This window comes from Mesoplodon densirostris, chromosome 4 (genome assembly GCF_025265405.1).
Source record: "Mesoplodon densirostris isolate mMesDen1 chromosome 4, mMesDen1 primary haplotype, whole genome shotgun sequence".
NCBI lineage: Eukaryota > Metazoa > Chordata > Mammalia > Artiodactyla > Ziphiidae > Mesoplodon > Mesoplodon densirostris.
The window spans coordinates 13289826-13308100 of record NC_082664.1 but is presented as its reverse complement, the minus strand read 5'-3'; the positions used below and the strand labels follow the sequence as shown (position 1 = coordinate 13308100).

Genomic DNA, 18275 nt, shown 5'->3' with positions numbered 1-18275 from the left:
TAATTTGCATTTCTCTAGTGACTACTGATTCGAGCATCTTTTCACGTGCTTGTATGCCATTCTCATATGCCTTTTTTGGTGAAGTGTCTGTTAAAATCTTTTGCTTTTTAAAAATCGGGTTGTCTTATTAATAAGTTATGAGTTTACATATTCTAAATATAAGTTCTTTGTTGTGTGTATGTTTTACAAATATTTTCTCCTAGTCTGTGGCTGCATTTTCATTTCCTTGACAGTGTTTTTTGAAGTTTTTAATTTTGATAAAGTACAATGTCTTGGTTTTTAAAACTGGTTCATGCTTTATGTATTGTATTTAAGAAATCTTTGCTAAATTCAAGGTCACTAAAATTTTCAGCTATTGATTTCTGCCAAATAAAATCCTAGCATCATCCTTTTAGAGTGCCTTTGAAGAACATGTTTGAAAAAAATTTTCTGAAAAATTGACCCATATGATTCAGTGATTATTTTTTAATTACTAAGTGTGTCTGTTACTTGAAATGGGAAAGATTATTTCAGCACAAAAAGAATCACACTTCAAAGTCTTCAAATTAAGTAATGAATGTGTTTTTATTTCTCTTATAATTTAAAAACTGTGAACATTCTGTAATTCAGCAGCAGCCTTTACTTCCAGGTGACTTCTTCACTGGGTCTTAGTTCCCTGCATGGAAAGAAAAAAAAGGAAGAAAAAGCAAAAGTGTAAATAAAACTTTTATGAGAGGATAAAAGGGAAAGTCAGAAGAATATGGATTCAGTATTTTATATTGTATTAAGATGACCCATTTAAAAGTTTTTATTAGATTCAACATATTCATTCTATTCTCTCATGATTTTAAACTTTTACCACCTCTTCATTTTTCCAGATTAAAGAACTGTAATTTCTTAGTCTATTTTTATATGAAAGCAATTATCCTCTCAGTGAGTTCATTTAATGTTTTTTATATTCTTTCTAGCTCATTTTATCTTTCTTGAAATCCCTGGCTGGAACCTCCTCTACACAACGCCTTTGGCTGCTGCTTGGTTCGCTTGTCCCTTGAGTTTCCTCCTGCCCGGCTGCACAGTCAGTGGCAGACACCCTGTCTTGCTAACTCTAACTCTGGTGCCATCTCCAGAGACACAGTGGGACCAGGCAGCTGCCAGCTGCTATTTGATCACCCAACCACCATGTCTAAAGCTCTCAACCAGTGTTGCTGAGAACACAGCACCAAGCCACAATTAGTGCCATTGTTTTCAGCTACATCATGGCCTAAGTAAGACAGTGTAAGATCATATATGTTAAAGCACATAGAGGAGACTTTGGCAAGCTGGTTTAAGACTGTTTCTACGTTAAAATGTACCTTGACTTAAAAAAAAAAAAAAAAGACTTTCAAAGATCTGAAATAGCCTGTTCAGAAACTAAAGACTTGTTTACATTCCAAAAGTAATCATAGAGTTTTGTCTAAGGATTAAGCAACAAACAAGACTACAAAATAATATCACTTAAATCTAAATCCTCAGGGGGGAAAATTACCCCTTCTGTTTATTTTGGCACAAATGACATTAAGAAGAATACTTCTAAAACCTGACTGTTGGTTTAATAAAAAAAATACAAAAACTAACCTTTTATATAACAGACTCTTGTTCCGGAAGGCAATTAGCTTTTCATCATTCTTTCTGTCTAGGTAACATCCAACGACAAATCCCACAGGGACAAGTATATGTACCCAGTGGTCACGCACAATCTGAAGTAAGTTCATCATGAATGCTATAAAAAAAAAATTACCAGAAACATAACTGCCTTTGAAGTATCTTTTAAATCACATCTGAAACAGGAAGATAAGGATATAGATGTTAAAAGCATAATAAGCCTCTTTACATTTGTTTGGCATTCGAATGTAGTATACTACTTAAAATCTACTTGATGAAGATTATATAGGTACAATGATTAGTATAAAAATTATACTGCACTCAGGCTTCCCTGGTGGCGCAGTGGTTGAGAGTCTGCCTGCCGATGCAGGGGACACGGGTTCGTGCCCCAGTCCGGGAAAATCCCACATGCCGCAGAGCGGCTGGGCCCGTGAGCCATGGCCGCTGAGCCTGCGCGTCTGAAGCCTGTGCTCCACAACGGGAGAAGCCACAACAGTGAGAGGCCCGTGTACCGCAAAAAAAAAAAATTATACTGCACTAAAGTCAATTTACTACCTTTTATTTCTAGCTCCACCAGTGATCTAACACAGGAATGGAGAGAGTATTAAAAAAAAATTCTACCTGCAAAAGCTGAGTATTTGCATCCTCCTAGTATTGATTTAGAACCTTTACATTTGTAAAATATTTTTAGAACCTCTCATAATGTTAAACCAAATATAATAGTATTTTGTCAGAAGCAGAATTCTTTCAAGCTGTAATTATTGAAAACTATTTTTTTAAAACTAATTTTTGAAAGGAAAACATATGAGAAATTAAAAAAAAATCATATTGAATAATGTCACAACAGATCTGAATATCAATTAAATGATTCTACAGAACATATGGGGACAGAGAAACTTACTTTTGTAGAATGACTACTAGGTACCAGAGCCATCATATAGTCCAATATATAACACAAAATATTGTTATCTTTATTTTACAGATAAGAATACAGTTTAACCCAAATAGGTATTACGTGTAGATCTGGAATTCAAACTCGGGTTCATTCCAAAGCTCTAGCTCCTTCTATCATATCCAAATGCCTCTTGTAGAGACCCTTCCCCTAATTGATATTTATGGTACTTAAGACTTTTTAAGTGTTAAGAGTTTCTAAAAGGCAGAAGAGGAGGACTTCTTCATAGAAGATCTAGAAGTCATCATATGGAAAATGAATCTGCAGTAATTCAATAAAAACACAGTTGAATCATCAATTTTCTGTAAAAATTTGTATCCAAAGATGAAATCAAAATACATATGTATGCACATGAATCTATAATAAATAAATCCTATATTATGGCTGAGAAGACAGGACAACATCAGAGAAAGATAATACATTACTGCTAACAAAAGGGCTTAGCACTGAACTGTGCTAGGATTATGTAGACTGGATTCCTGCTGCTCCTTCTAGGATACTCGTTCTCACACACATTCTAATTCTTTATTTCTCAAGCTTTACTATCTAAAGGCACTGGGTTAAGTCACACAATGACTACATACTGTCTTTCACAGAGTGTAATATTACACACAGAAGATTCCAGTCTGAATATCACCGATCTAGAAAATTATGATGTAAGTAAATGAGATGTTTGAAATAACTCCCCAGCTGATTTGCTGCAAATAGTTCTTGGACATATAAATGTAAATGTAACCAATCTTACCTTATTCCTAAAAGATGGTGGTTCTCTTAGCATTGTACATTCCCTAACTAGCATTATTTGCATTTAGATCCTTAAATACTGTTTGATAAACATTTAGGTACTTTTTGTGATTCTGATCAAGTCAGCCACTTGTTTTATAAACTTGAGTCAGTCAAGTAGGGGAATAACAATGCATGCCTTAATCAAATGATGTAACCTGGAAAGCACTAAACTACAAAATACTAGACAATATAGGTTTCTAGAGAAGTCTGGGGGTCATCTATTCTCCCACCTGTCCTTATTAGGTTCCTCAAGTTTCTTAAGAGGTGTCAATTCTAACACTCAGCACAGCTGACTGTAAGATAACTGTATTTAACCAACAAAAAAAGTAATTGCTGACTCTCAGCCCAAGACTTTTTAAATAAGCCCATGGCCACCTGTGGGCTATAAGCCATTACTGTTGGCACTCCTCTAACAGGGCCAGAAGGCAATTCTGTCTGGCTTTACTCTAAGCAGAAGAGATGAGCCAAGCCCTTGAGACTCCTGCTGTATACAGGCTCTCACAGAGACTCTACAGGATTCAACTATCATGATGGAAGCCTGATTCCATCCCAAAGACATAAATGGCAAATCTTAGCCCCACAGGCATTTCATATTACAACTGTACAATCTACTACTAAATGGACTTTGGGACCCAGTGGCACTCAGCATCATTTGTCCTGCATATGTCACTGCGGAGACAAAGGGATGACCAGGGAAGACAAAGATTGATGGACATAAAAAGTGAGCAAGAATGCTTCCCTAGAGAAAGGACAGGAGGGGGAACGTAGACAGGCTCTTGATCACGGGCTCAAGACAGTAAGATGGCTTCATCTGATGGGCAAAGGGCAGCAAGCACCTGGGACGATCTCTAATGAGACAGGTCCAGGCTTGGATAAAGAGTGACATCCACATGGGTGCCCTCAACGTCACTGTACATATTATTAGTATCTTCTTTATATGAAGACCTCTCAAGAAAAATTTTGTTTTTACTTCAGAACTGGGGAGTAGCTATGCTATTCCTGAAACAAAACAAAACAAACGAGTTTTTATCTTATGGACTTAGGGAATTGAGTAACGGATGATGTATCCTCTGATACCAAAATGATTCAAAATTTTTTCTCTACCTTTAGAAAGAGCTGACTCTTGGAGTACTCTCTGTAAGGCATGGTTCTTAATGCTTTTCATAATCACCAATTCATGTAATCCTCACATTACTATACATGTATTAACTAATACAATGTCCCCAATGCAGTAGGAATATTTTTTTCAGATGAGGAAATCCAGGGACAATCAACTTGCCTAAGGTCACAGATTCAGTAAGTGGCAGACTCGTATTAAAGCCCAGGCAGTCTGGATCCTTGGTCCAAGCTCATTGGTGCTTTACTGTCTCTTACAGTAAGTATAAAGGTCAACATTTATATTAACCTTACTTTTGGCTTTATCTCGTTTTTCCTAATAAGGGCATAACTTGGAGATATCATGAGTTTGGTTCCAGACCACCGTGATAAAGCGAACATAGAGATAAAGCGAGTCACAAGAATTTTTTGGTTTCCCAGTGCACATAAAAATTAGGTTTAGGGCCTCCCTGGTGGCGCAGTGGTTGAGAGTCCGCCTGCCGATGCAGGGGATACGGGTTCGTGCCCCGGTCTGGGAGGATCCCATGTGCCGCGGAGCGGCTGGGCCCGTGGGCCATGGCCGCTGGGCCTGCGCATCCGGAGCCTGTGCTCCGCAATGGGGGAGGCCACAACAGTGAGAGGCCCGCATACCACAAAAAAAAAAAAAAAAAAAAAAATTAGGTTTACACTAGAGTCTGTTTAAAGTGTGCAATAGCATTATGTCTAAAAATACAATGTACATACCTTAACTAAAAAACACATTATTGTTAAAAAATGCTAACCAACATCTGACAATGCAGGGTTGCCACACACCTTCAGTTTGTTAAAAATGCATTATCTGTGAAGCACGATAAAATGAGATATGCCTGTATTACCTTTTCTTCAACCCAATTTTTTTCCGCTTAACTTCTAAAAAGAAAATTGTATATAGTGTGTATTTTTGTAAGCCCCTCTGAATTCACGCTGGAATAATATAGACGACTAGACATTAAAAAAATAAATTCTACTCTAATTAGTCCCTACGGGACTTTATATGTAGTGATCAAAAAGTGTCGACTTAACCTATAAAAAACAGTTCTGGATGCATGGAGAAACGGAACTCCTTAAGATCTGGAACCCCGTCTTAATGACGTATACGCCCTAGAAATCAAGCATAAGTATTACTTTTTAAAAAATTAAGTTTTGAAAAAGTGTGTATTTTGTGGAATGGTCGGCTCAAGAGGGTTGGAGACTTAGAGCAAGGTTAGCTTCCAATCCTGAATAACGAGGAAGACAGAACTCTAAAACTTGGACCAATCGGAGATCCTCGCGGAGAAGCAGTCCCTTCCCCGCTGCAGCCTAGGAGCCGTGAACCTAAAGATATTTTCCAGTTAGGACAGCCTCAGAGTACCCCTTCCCAAAGGCGCCAGGCGGGAACCGTGAGCGCAGCCGCCCACCTCAAAGCAATCCCTATTTCCTCGCCTTTCCCTGTCTCCTTCGCTGGAAGCCTCGGGAAGGGGGGCCGCTGCAGTCACGGGGAGGCCCAGACCACCCCCACCCGCAGGTACACACCGCCGCTGAGGGCTTTCCTAAAGGTGCACCCTCCCCGCCTGCACAAAGGGGACTCTCGCCGCCTCGACCGCCCGGGATCCCGGACCCACCTGAAGCCTCAGGAGCAACAACAAGACCACGACCTAGGGCGGCGGTGAGCCCAACCACCGGCGCCGGCGGAAGCTGCGGCCTCGGGACCCACCATTCTCCGCGCCCGCTCGAAGGGAGGGGTGGCTCCGATAAATCATTCCTCTTCTTCCTTTCACTGCTTGACTCTTCTCATATTTCTTTTAGCCTCAACATATTGTAAATTCTTTAAAAATAAAACTTCCGCCCCAGGTGACGAGACTCCGTGTAAATGCCACCTCCTTCCTCCAGCTTAGTCCCTCCCACCCCCGAAGATGGTATCACCCTGGATTTCCCCGCCTCCGCGGATCGCCTCCAGTTTCAAAATGGCGGCCGCCAGTGAGGGGCTTTTGCTGCGTGATCCTCACCGGCGCTGCTGAGCCAACCTCATCTTTTCTCGCTCTTGAACCTGGATGCGAGTAAGGGTTGAGAAGGGCAGTGGACGGCGTTGGGGGAGGACTGACGAGGCAAGTGGGGGCGGAAGAAAGCAGTGCGCCTTTGGATGGGGGAGGGAACGTCTCGGCCCTCGGGGAGAGCCTGGCTCCGACTCCAACCCAGTCTCCGCCGCGGACGTTCCCCCAGGGTTGCGGGTGCGCCTGTCCTGGTCGTTTCTGGCGGAAGTGTTCAGCGAGGGAAAGAGAGTGACTTCTCCAAGTGTCTAAAGCTCTCGTTCTTTTGTGGCAGTTCCTACGATTCACTCCCAGACTCTTCTTTCCTCCTTTTTGCTGTTTCCCTCCGGCCTTTCAGTCTCTCGTCGCTGGAGGAGTTAATCCGATGCCAGCTTTGGCTTCTTAGCATTGTGGTTACCTTGTTCTCAGCCTCCTCGCTCGGGGTCTTCCCGTGGTTTCGGGTTGAGAGATCACGAGGCTACTGGGCACAAAGTAGGCGTTCTTTTTGGTTAATCGACTCCAAAGACCCCCGCGCCCCCCCCGCCCACCGCATCTCCTTTGAGCGCTTCCAGTATCATCACTCTATTTACATGCTCTTCAGTAAACAGGAGGTCAGAATAATTTTAACTCCGGCAAGTCTGGCTTCCTGTGACCAGGCGAGCCTGCGTTATCATTGCCCATGCCCTAAGTTTTAATTTTAGAACCCCTTTGACCGTGTTGTGAAACCCGTGCTGTCCCGGAATTGACCAGGAGGAGACTTTTCTCATTTGAGCTCCAGGGCTAACCCAGACTCTTTTGTTTCCCCTTAGATTTTGCATGGTTCCCCTCAGTTGTCATCAACATGCATGATCGTTATTGAGAGAGCAAGTAACTGATAGATAATTAAGGTGAAATGGTATCCGTCAGAAAACACTGCCCCGAAGGGATTTAGGATATGGTGAAGGTTCATTCCTTTCAGTACACATTTATGTTGCTTTGAGTGCTGTGCTTGGTATTGGAGTTTAAAAAATTCACTTTTACTCTTCCCCCATACATTTAACATCCATTCAACATAATACTCTTTGTGCCCACTTGTGCTAACTAAAAATAAATAACATTGCCTGGAGACACCAAAATAGCTTTATAAAGGAGTAAATATTTGAGCTGGGTCACGAAGGGTCAAAAGGAATGTACTAAGCTCAGGAGAAGGTCATCCCTGGCTGCAGTACAGAGATGCAGAGACTTGAGAAGTTTTGGCATGCTTAGGGAGAGCGGGAGAATGAATGCGCTTGAGCATGCAGTGTAAGGGCAGTTGGTGAAGCAACAGGGAGATTGAGGTAAACTTGTGAAGGACCTTGCTTTCCAAGGAAGGTGTTTAGATTTTATTCAGTATTTAGCCGGAAGTCAATGACTGCTTTGCACAAGGAAGGGGCATGAGGATATTTGTTTTTTAGGATGGTCTCTGATAGCTGTGTGGAAGATGAACTTGGAACAGGAAAACTAGATGAGAGGAAATTGCAATCATTCAGGTAAGGTAATGAATGCCTCCTTTGAGGCAGGATAGTAAAGGATGTCAGACATTGCTGAAATATCAAATAGGATTCAACTGGTGGCAGCCAAAATGGTGATAAGAGGGTGACTTCAGAATTTTTAGTCTGGGAGACTAAGTGGTTGGTGATACCATTAAATAAAACCTAAGACATGTATGTAAGAATAGTATGGTGCCAACTTGCGCTTTAGGAGTGGCAAAGCACAATGCTCTACAGTCCAAAGCATTGATTTTAGATTCTAGAAATCTCTGCTATTACAGTAGCCTCTAGCTACATGTCGCTATTGCACACTTGAAATTGTGGTTAGTTCGAATTGTGATGTGCTGTAATTATAAAATACACAGTAGATTTTGAAAGCTCAGTACCAAAAAAAAATCTCAATAATTTCTTTAATTATTACATGTTGAGATGATAATATTTTGGATATATTGGGTTAAATAAAAGTAATTTCACCTGTGAAACTTCAATGTGGCTGTGAAAAAAATTTTTAATTACATATCTGGCTTGCATGATATTTTTGTTGGACAGAGCTGTTCTAGTCTAGACTAATGATAGAGGGATTAGTGAGGAGATGGGATTTGAGCTGGGCCTTAAAATGATGATAGTCAACGGTGATGTCAGAGCAGCTTGCTGGCTCCCTCCACTGCCAGTTAAGGCATTCAGGTTCTGCTTTTTCAAGCAGTAGGAGGCCTTCAGAGATTTCTGAGCAAGGGACCCTATGTGCAGGGGTGTTTTGGAAGATTAATCTGGTAGTAAGGTATACGTTGAGATGAAGGAAGGAAAGGCTGGAGGCAAAGAAACAGAAACCCAAATGTAAGGTAATGAGGCCCTGTATTAAGGTACTTCCAGTAGGAATGGAAAGGGAATGATTAAATGTACAAGGCATTCTCAGGGGGAAATAATCAGGAGTTGGTAACAGTCTGTTCAAGAAGTAAAGGAAGGAATAAAACAAGGAGTGTTTCAAGCCTTGTTTATTTCGATAACAATTAAGAAGTCATGTCATAGAGTTATAAGGTACATCTGAGTCTAAAGAAATCTAGTCTCAAAATAGAACCAGCTAAGTTGAAAGGAGGAAGTGTGCTGCTAAATACCTAAATACTCTCCTTTTTTATCTCCCTGCTTTCTCTATCTTTATCTAATCATGTACTCCAGCTAGTTTTTCTAAAATACAGAACTACCTGTATCACATCATCTTACTTGATAAGTGATCTTAAAATGTCTCTCTGTTGCCTGTTCTCTGTTCAACAATTAGAACTGGGTCCAGAGTTTCTAAGGCCTTTCATTAGCTGGCCCTTTTCTATTCATTAGGACTTTTCTTTCATTTTTTGCTTATATGAAAGTGTGCCAGGCTACTTTTGTCACTGGTACTCTAAGTTTTTGTTTTATGCCTTTGATCATGTTATTCCCCTGTTTTGAATAGCTTTTTCTCTTTGTCTCTTTCTGCCCACGGCCTACCAGTCCTTACCAATCGAATAATTTATGATCCCACCTCTTTTCTGATTCTCAATAGGATAAGCTAATGTCAGTTTTTAAAATCTTATTTCCTAAGCCGCATATTTCAGCCCCTGATTAGAGCCAATTTCATGTTATTTATTTTTGTCTTTTATTATCTTAGTCCTATTTTTTTATGTAAGATTAGGCCTCCTAAAATTATGACAAATTTATTTTTTTTAAAAAAGAACCATATAGGGACTTCCCTGGTGGTCCAGTGGTTAAGACTCTGCGCTTCCACTGCAGGGGGCACTGGTTCCATCCCTGGTCAGGGAACTAAGATCCTGCATGCCTTGCCACACGGCCATAAAAAAAGGAGCATATGTTATTCGACTTGCTCAAGGTCTTCACCTTAGGGCAAGACATAGACATTAAATACCATAATTAAAAAGAGAAGTAAATCATTATACTGCATTCATGAGACTCCTATTTCTTTATTTTTTAGATTTTAAAGAGCTCTTTCTTTGAATTCATGGTGTTTCATCCTATATACGACTGAGATACCAGTAAGTAAAGACTGTCTAATAAAGATACAGCTTTATTGTATTAGAAGCAATTGTAATAAAAATCTTCTCATCTACTGAAATCTGGGTCTGTCTGCAAAAAAGTTTTAACATGAACTCATTCAGTTCTACCTGCAAGAAACTTTGTATTTTCACTTCATACTCTAAATAAAGAAAGTGGGGGGTAAGGTAGATTTGAGTAGGAAAAGTTTCTCTTAGGCCATTAATATAATTGTGGTACAGGGAGCTTTTTGGCAGGGAGATTCAAGTCCTATCCAAAACTGTACTTATAAATATTTTTCATCAAATAGAGAATTAGTATCTTTGTATATCTCATACCTTACAAATAGGAACACACCAAGTCAATGTATTTTTAAAATTAATTAATTAATTAATTAATTTGACTGCGTCAGGTCTTAGTTGCAGCACACAGGATCTTTGTTGTGGTGCGCGGGTGGGCGCAGGCTTCTCTAGTTGCGGTGCACAGGCTCCAGAGCGCACAGGCTTCTCTCTAGTTGTGGCACGTGGGCTCAGTAGTTAGTAGCACGCAGGCTTAGTTGCCCCGTGGCATGTGGGATGTTAGTTCCCCGACCAGGGATCGAACCTGCGTTCCTTGCATTGGAAGGCGGATTCTTAACCACTGGACTACCAGGGAAGTCCCTAAGTCAATATATTTTTAATTTTAACTTCTTTGTTTCAGTAACTATTTGTTAAACAACCACTACGTGTAAGACGTGCTAAAATAGTAAGGATACAAAAATAGATCAAACCTAGTCCTGCATTCAGAGAGCTCTCCCAAGCCAGAGGAAATATATGTAAATAGGTAGCTGTTAATGGTGTGGTAATAGCATTAAGCTCATTTAACACCAGCCATCTTCATTTATTCATTTAAGAAGCATTTACTGACCACCACTATGTGTTAGGCACCGTGGGGTGTTGGAGTATAACTATGATCAAAATAGACCAAGTCTCTACTTTCATGGAGTCATTATTCTGGTGTGGAGGTTAAGAGGAGAGAAGGGGATGGACAAAGTGAGTAAGTAAATAAGCAGCAAGTGCAGGTGGGCACTAAGTATTTTGAGGAAAATAGAAGGAAAATACACGTTACAGGATGTAACTGAGGTGGGGATGGACTTTAGGGTGGTCAGAAAATGTTTCTGAGAGAATAAATTTGAGGCAGGGAAAACAATAGCTCAAACTAGTTAGAGATCTTGGTGACAGTGGAGATAGAAGGAAATACTTGAGAAATTATTATACTTGAGAAATACAGCAGAAGTAAAAATGCAGGACTCATTGATGGATTGGATGTGAGCAACAAGTTAAGGAAGGACTCAAGGATGATGCCTTCAGAGGCCAGATGGTCTTAATGCTGTGGGATTGGGTGAGATTGCCTAGAGAGAAGAGAGAAAAGAAAGTCCTGCTGGAAAGCACTGCCTCATTGAGAGGTTGAGGGGAGAAAGAGGTATTAACTAAGGAGGGTGAGGAATGGCCAGTTAGATATAAAGAAAACCAGGCGAGGGTTGACAGAGGAGACGAGGAAGGTGTTTCTGGGAGGATGGAGCCGTTAATTTTGTTGATTACTGCTACGATTTCCAGTAATTTGGGACCACAGAAGTGTCTGTTGGCTTCAGTTATATAGAGGTTTGTCAGTGACCTTGATGAAAGCTCTCGTAGTGATAGGGTAGAGAAAGACGTCAGATTTAGTAGTGTGAATGGGAGGTGAGAAAGTGGAGACACATCTGTGGGCAAATATTCTGAGAAATTTTGCTGTGAAAGGGGAGTGTAGAAATGATGAAGCAGTTGCAGGGGATTGGGGAATTAAGAGAGGGTTCTTTTAAGTTGGGAAATTCTAGAGTATCTTTGTATGCTAATAGGAATGGTACATCAGTGATACGTTGATGATACAGGAGAAGGAGGGGATGACTGAAGAAGTTATCTTTAGAAGAGAAACGAGAGTGGGATTCAGAGCACATACAGGGGATTGGCCTTGGATGAGAGCTGAGCTATTTGTTTCTTACGATAGGAGACACAACAGTATACATGCAGGTAGGTTAACAGATACGGTATTTGGAAAATGAGGGGTTACTGTCTGATTACTTTTATTTTATAACTGAGGAATGAGGTGAGATTATCAACAGAGAGTAGGGTGGAGAGAGGGGTGCGTGATACTTGAGCAGAGAAGAGGAGATGTGAAATGATGTTCTCAGAGATGGAAAGTCAACCTACTAAGAAAAATCAGATTGATAGGTAGGACATAGTGCCTGTTTGAGATCTTTGGCCGTGAATTTGAAGAGCAAGTAGCATAGTTTTGTGATTGTTTTTTTTCCCCCTTCTGGCAACATTGAGCTGCTGGAATAGACAAAGTGAGTGATTGGAGTCAATGAGGGTTGGGATTTTGCCAGGCTCGTACAAAGAAGGATTAGAGCAGCAAGATACTTGAGAGTATTTGCAAAACAATCATGATGGATCGCTGACCAATGGTAAGACATGAGTGGAGACAGGAGGGGGTCATGGACAATGAAAAAGTAGTCAGTGGATTAGAGACACCAGTGAGGCTAAAGGATTTTTGCAGTGGGAATTCTAGAGTAAGGAAGGTGGGAGTGAGGGAGGGAGATAGTTGAAGGTGATACTTTGAAAGTGCTGCAGCTTATTGGTCATGATAAGGTCATGGTTGTGACTGTGGTGGTGGGTAGCTAAAGTGAAATGAAGATTATTGGAGTTGAGAAAGTCAAGGAACTAAGAGGTCAGTACTGATGCTACTCAGAGGAAGACTGAGTCAGGAACTAAAGTCCTCAGTGAGTGAGGTCAGATTCATAGATGCCAGCAATAAGGAAGAATAGGAAAGGCTCACAGTGAGCTGGCTGGGCAGCATGACCTTCGATGGGACTGGGGTATTTTGAGGAGGAAGGAGAAGACAGGTTGGAAGCCGCAGTGAGGAGGAAGGAGCACATCCTTCCTGCTTTGGAGGTCGGTGAGTACAAGAGGAAAAAAGGCCTCTTGAGAAGCCTGCAGGAGAAACTAGGTTTCTGTGAAGATTTGCAGGTGAGGAGAATGTTCAGAGAAGAGGTTGTGGTTCCAGGTGAGCGCAGTAGTCCCAGACGGCATACTGAAAGGGTTTCAGAGGGAGGAGAGGTAGTGGGTTGGGTCCAGTCAGATGTACACATCAGTGATTATGGATAACCTAGGAGTCTTGGATGTTTGGCTGTGACCGAGGTGAACAAGGATGGGAGATATGGCAGGATTAGCCCCTGACAGCCTGTTAAGAAAGGTGGGCAGTTTACCTTAGTTTGTTGAGATGACCTTGGGCAGATGGCGAGGGATCGTGAAATATGCAGTGACCTCTCTCACTTGCGTAGTTAGCCAGGAAAGGCTAAAGCTAAGATCTGAAATGTTGCTATGGAGTTGTACTTTGCTAATCAATGGTTTTAAAAACATCTGTTTAATAGCACACAAATTCTAGGTCCTAAATTCCAGTACATGTGTTCATGTTGTATCTTCTTGAAATATGTAGTAGGCATCCTGACTATATTCTATCAAGTGTGTGTTGAGCACCTACTATGTGTCAGGTTCTCTTTTAGGAATTACAAACATAAGGTGCTACCTCTGTTTTTCAGTTGCTCACATTCCAGCGCAAGAGTTCTTAACATTAAACTCCCTGAAAACTACATGCATTTTTACATGTATATGGGCCTTTTCGTCTTTTTTAAGGACTGGGGGGAGAAGGAAAGGTCCATAGCCCTTTATCAGATTCTCGGGGGGGGGGGTCCCTTTATTTAAGGACCACTGGTGTACTAGTAGAGAAAGACCCATAAACTAATAACTGTAATGCACTGTAATTACTGCCATCACAGAGCAAAATAAAGGAGGAACAAATTTACCGTGAAGAATAAGTTCACTAATTTAGTATACATTTATTTATTGAGGAACTTAGTAGCCTCCATTCTAGGTAATTTACACATTATTTGAAATCTTCCAACATCCTTTTTATGCACATATTAATACTCATGATTTATAGGCTAGGATGCATAAGTGAGGAAAAGTTAATTAACTTGCCCAGAACCACATACGAGTAGATTCAAATACGCGTCTGTCTGATTCCAAAATCTACTACTTTTCATTAAACCACACTGGGGAGCCACCGAAGGACTCTTTGTAAACAGGAGTGTGTAAGATTATGTTTGTACCTTTACGCTTAGCCATGATGGAAATAGGTCTTTAAAGTGACTTTTATGTTTAACTATGTTTTTATTTCTATTGAAAGAACCTTTTGGATTGTTGTTATTGGACCGAAAAAAATGACATCTATTATCAAATTAACTACCCTTTCTGGGGTCCAGGAAGAGTCTGCTCTTTGCTATCTTCTCCAAGTCGATGAGTTTAGATTTTTATTGGACTGTGGCTGGGATGAGCACTTTTCTATGGATATTATAGATTCCCTGAGGAAGTAAGTTACTGTTAATATTTCCACCCTTTTAGTAAATCAACTTCTCTTTTTTATGCTGTTATACCATTTTGATGTTACACAGTATTTGCTTTTTTGCTCTAATTTAGTTGATAGTAAAATATTTAGTTTTACTTATGCCGAAGAGCCAAATACTGACTGTTTTTTTGTGTGTGTAGTTTTGATTGACTCAAGCTGTGTTTATTGAAATTCAGCAAAATATTAAGTTAATTGTTACTTGCCCGATGGAACTCAGTAGAAATTTTGGCACCCTAATTTTAGAAAAAGAGTAAGATTAAGTTTATAAGAATTTGAAGAGAGGAAAAACCTTCCTTGTAAAAGTTCTTCAGTCAAATCACATTAGCTTATTTTCTATTGTCTTTTGATGCAATTCCTGTTATCTTTTGATTCAGTTTGAGAACTGGTGCTTAGAATAAAGACCATGAGATACAAAGGGATACTAATCCATCAAAGACAAATTTAGTTACGTTAGCAGTATTGTACTAATTATGGAAGGAACCAGGACTTAAACATTTAAAACACTTAGAACTTGTGGCAAAGATTTTTTTTCTTATTTTTTTGTCGATGAGAACATATTATTCATTGACTAATTGAAGTTTTACTATCATGAATATACTGTCAGTCACCATGCTAAAAAGCTGAGACAAAAATCCATAATAAATATGTGGCCTTTTAAATCTCCTTTCCTTAACAATTTCTTAAATTCTAAGCTGAGTTCTTGAACTTACATTAATAGTATTCAAGATAGCCACTTGAAATCAGCCTATGTGTGGCGTCTACCGTTTCCCTTTCTTTTTCCTTTTTTAAAAACGTGTCTAGACACTATATATTTATGTGCAACTTATACCATAGTTTTGATCTCTATGTAGGACAGGGGTAGTAATAATTGAAATTCATAGGTAACATAATTTTGGCTCTTAGTTTTTCTCTTTTACCCCAGCATAGTCTTCGATTCAGAGTACTGAGAGGAATCAGAACTGGCAAATTAATTTTGCGTATCCTGCCATTACCCTTGGGAACAAGACCGAGAAATAGTCATTTTGATTGTGTTCCAGGCATGTGCACCAGGTTGATGCCGTACTGTTATCTCACCCCGATCCTCTCCATCTTGGCGCCCTTCCGTATGCTGTCGGAAAGTTGGGTCTGAACTGTGCCATCTATGCAACCATTCCTGTTTATAAAATGGGGCAGATGTTCATGTATGATCTTTATCAGGTAACTTAAGCAATTAAAAAAAATTTTTAACACTCCTGCAGTGAGCATTTTTGACCTTTTATTTGTGTTGTTCTTTTAGTCCCGACACAATACAGAAGATTTTACCCTCTTTACACTAGATGATGTGGATGCGGCCTTTGATAAAATACAACAGTTAAAATTCTCTCAGATTGTGAATTTGAAAGGTAAAACTTGTTTCCAGTAGTAAATAATTGGACTGATGGGGTTTAAACTACTGAAAAGTACAAGGGGAATTTGTCATAAAAAATTATAGGCACTATTGTCTGAAGAATAAAAAATTAGCATTTTTTCATAGGGAACTGTGAAATTTCCCGAAGTCATTTGAATTTTAAAATATTCCAGACTATATTCTAACAAAATGTAACAGCTCAGGCCTTTTCACATTTCATTTGGGAAACACTTATTTAGTGTTTACTGTATATAGTGCACAAAGGTAAGTGTGGCCAGATTCTCTTCCCAAGAGCTCGCAGTTAAGTTGAGGACAGCGGATCAGATGTAGGTTGAGTAGCTCAGATGACTAAATGTAGTGACTGAAGTAAATGAAGTGCTATGGCAGCACAGAGTAGAACATGCCTGAATTCTAGAATTGAACATTAAAAGAAAGTTGTCATTTAATTAGGTTGGGAAGTCATATATTAAGTATACATTTTTCATCTATAGAGAGAATTATATTAAAACAGTTTCATAAATTTGAACCCATAAGTATGAAAAAATGGCACAAAATGGACTCTGAAGATTAGCCAGGAAGTAACAATGGTCTTAACAGTTTTGCTTGTACTTGTTTTCTATACGATACATTCTTTACCATAATGAGATAAGAATTGTCAATTTAGAGGTTAGTGAAGATGGAAACACTTGATAATTATGTGCACAATAGAAATATTAAAATTTATTAGTTCATGCTAAGTTATTAAATAGTAATGGCAATCTCTAGCCTTCTATTTATCAGCACAAATATATGTGCAAGAATATATAATAAAATGACAAGAGTGCCTGCATGAAGGTATGGGGTAGCTGGGGGATAGGCGGCTGAGACTTGCATTTCACTGTATGCCTTTTTACTTTTGAATTTTGTATCATTGCATATGTTACCTATTTAAAAATAGCTAAAAATAAATAAACTTTCTTTAGGGTTGTAAAAAGAAATCTGAGTACTGTCATTATCTTGCTGACATAGGTAAAGGACATGGCTTGTCTATCACACCTCTGCCAGCTGGTCATATGATAGGTGGAACAATATGGAAGATAGTCAAAGATGGAGAAGAAGAAATTGTTTATGCAGTTGACTTCAACCACAAGAGGGAGATGTAGGTATATCAAGACAAAAGCTAATGGAAATGCAATGCGTATTATTTCATTCTTTGGAGGGAAAATTAGAAACAAAGTTATTTTTTTAACTAGAAATCTAGAGCAATTTAAAAACACCAAACGGTGAATGTTTTCCGAGTTATTTGCATTGTAAGGGAAAAAGTTTGATATGAGATAAAAGACATTGTTTTGAAATTTACATGCAAATATCCACTCTATAAAACAGATATCTCTCTGGAGATGTTGCAAAGGAGATTAATTTTTGTACAACAAATTATATTTTATATATTCTTGACCTGCTATTTAGAGGAACTTTGCAGGTGGGGTTTTTTTGTTTTTTTTGTTTTTGATAAAGTCATTAATAACATCTAATATAACTATATTTAAAGTCAGACTCCCTTTAAAAGGGGACACAGTAGTTTAATTTTAAAACTTCATTTTGTACTTATAGCATTTCTATAAAATTGTTTTGGCTTCTTTTGTAATTTCTGTACATCAAGTACATAGCTATTCTATATTAGATTACAGTATCCTCAAGATCTTTTGTATCTTATTAAGAAGTATTTAAGACTAATAAGTTGAATTTTAGGCTCTTGTAATCACAGGTTAATGAGGAAAGATGGGTATTTGAGTAAATGGTATTCAAACATTTTGGGAAAAAACTTGGTTTGTGGTTCTTTTTTTTACCGCATAATGAAATAAATTTTAGTTGGATTAGAATTAAATAGAAAATGAAACAGTATTGGTGAGTCTGATCTCTTGATTTGGAAAAGACTTTGTAAGCAGAGAGGCAGTGGACCAAGTTGCAAGGGAAGACTGCTAGATTTGATTACATACAGGTTTAAAATGTCTGAAACAAACTAAATTAAAGACCTATGAACGAGGGAAAATATTTACCTCAAGTTGAGCAAAGACTTATTTATAAGACCAGGTATTAATCAATCAAAAAGATACCAGTTGCAAAATGGACAAAAGTTATAAAGTCAAAAAAGAAAAAATTTAAATGATAATGATTTTTTAAATAAATACTGTTAAAATTGTTTTTAAATGGTAGTATTCTTCTGGGAAATATTTAGTAAGTTGGTCATTCTTTCTGGTTGACCCTTTCTGGAAAAGGGAGAGCTTTCTGAAAAAGGTTAAACCTTTCTGGAAAGCCATTTAGCAATATCATATATTCTAGTAAATACATTTCTAGGAATGTGTCCTAAAGAAACAACTAGAAATGCAATTGAAGCTTTTTGCAAAAGT

At 38.9% G+C, this 18275-nt stretch overlaps 2 protein-coding genes across 7 annotated transcripts in view; one reads left to right on the top strand and one right to left on the bottom strand.

Moving 5' to 3' along the window:
* Positions 1-545: 545 nt before the first annotated feature.
* NDUFB1 (NADH:ubiquinone oxidoreductase subunit B1) lies at positions 546-6907 on the bottom strand. The gene is made up of 5 exons (XM_060096020.1): positions 6801-6907; positions 6423-6568; positions 6094-6258; positions 1594-1738; positions 546-655 (listed from the first exon to the last, which is right to left on the bottom strand). The coding sequence occupies exons 1-5, from the start codon at positions 6905-6907 to the stop codon at positions 619-621; spliced, it is 600 nt and encodes a 199-aa protein (XP_059952003.1). The 3' UTR covers positions 546-618.
* The window catches only part of CPSF2 (cleavage and polyadenylation specific factor 2), a 30681-nt gene continuing 18823 nt past the window's right edge, over positions 6418-18275 (top strand). The window contains exons 1-7 of one of the 6 annotated variants that reach the window (XM_060095708.1): positions 6423-6528; positions 7932-8006; positions 9964-10024; positions 14283-14465; positions 15539-15698; positions 15778-15883; positions 16897-17026. In XM_060095708.1, the coding sequence (XP_059951691.1) occupies positions 14317-14465; positions 15539-15698; positions 15778-15883; positions 16897-17026 (545 nt within the window). In that variant the 5' untranslated portion in view covers positions 6423-6528; positions 7932-8006; positions 9964-10024; positions 14283-14316. Of the gene's footprint in view, positions 6577-7931; positions 8007-9963; positions 10025-11970; positions 12068-14282; positions 14466-15538; positions 15699-15777; positions 15884-16896; positions 17027-18275 lie in introns of those variants that run through there. The other 5 variants (XM_060095707.1, XM_060095712.1, XM_060095709.1 and 2 more) reach the window with 5 other exon arrangements.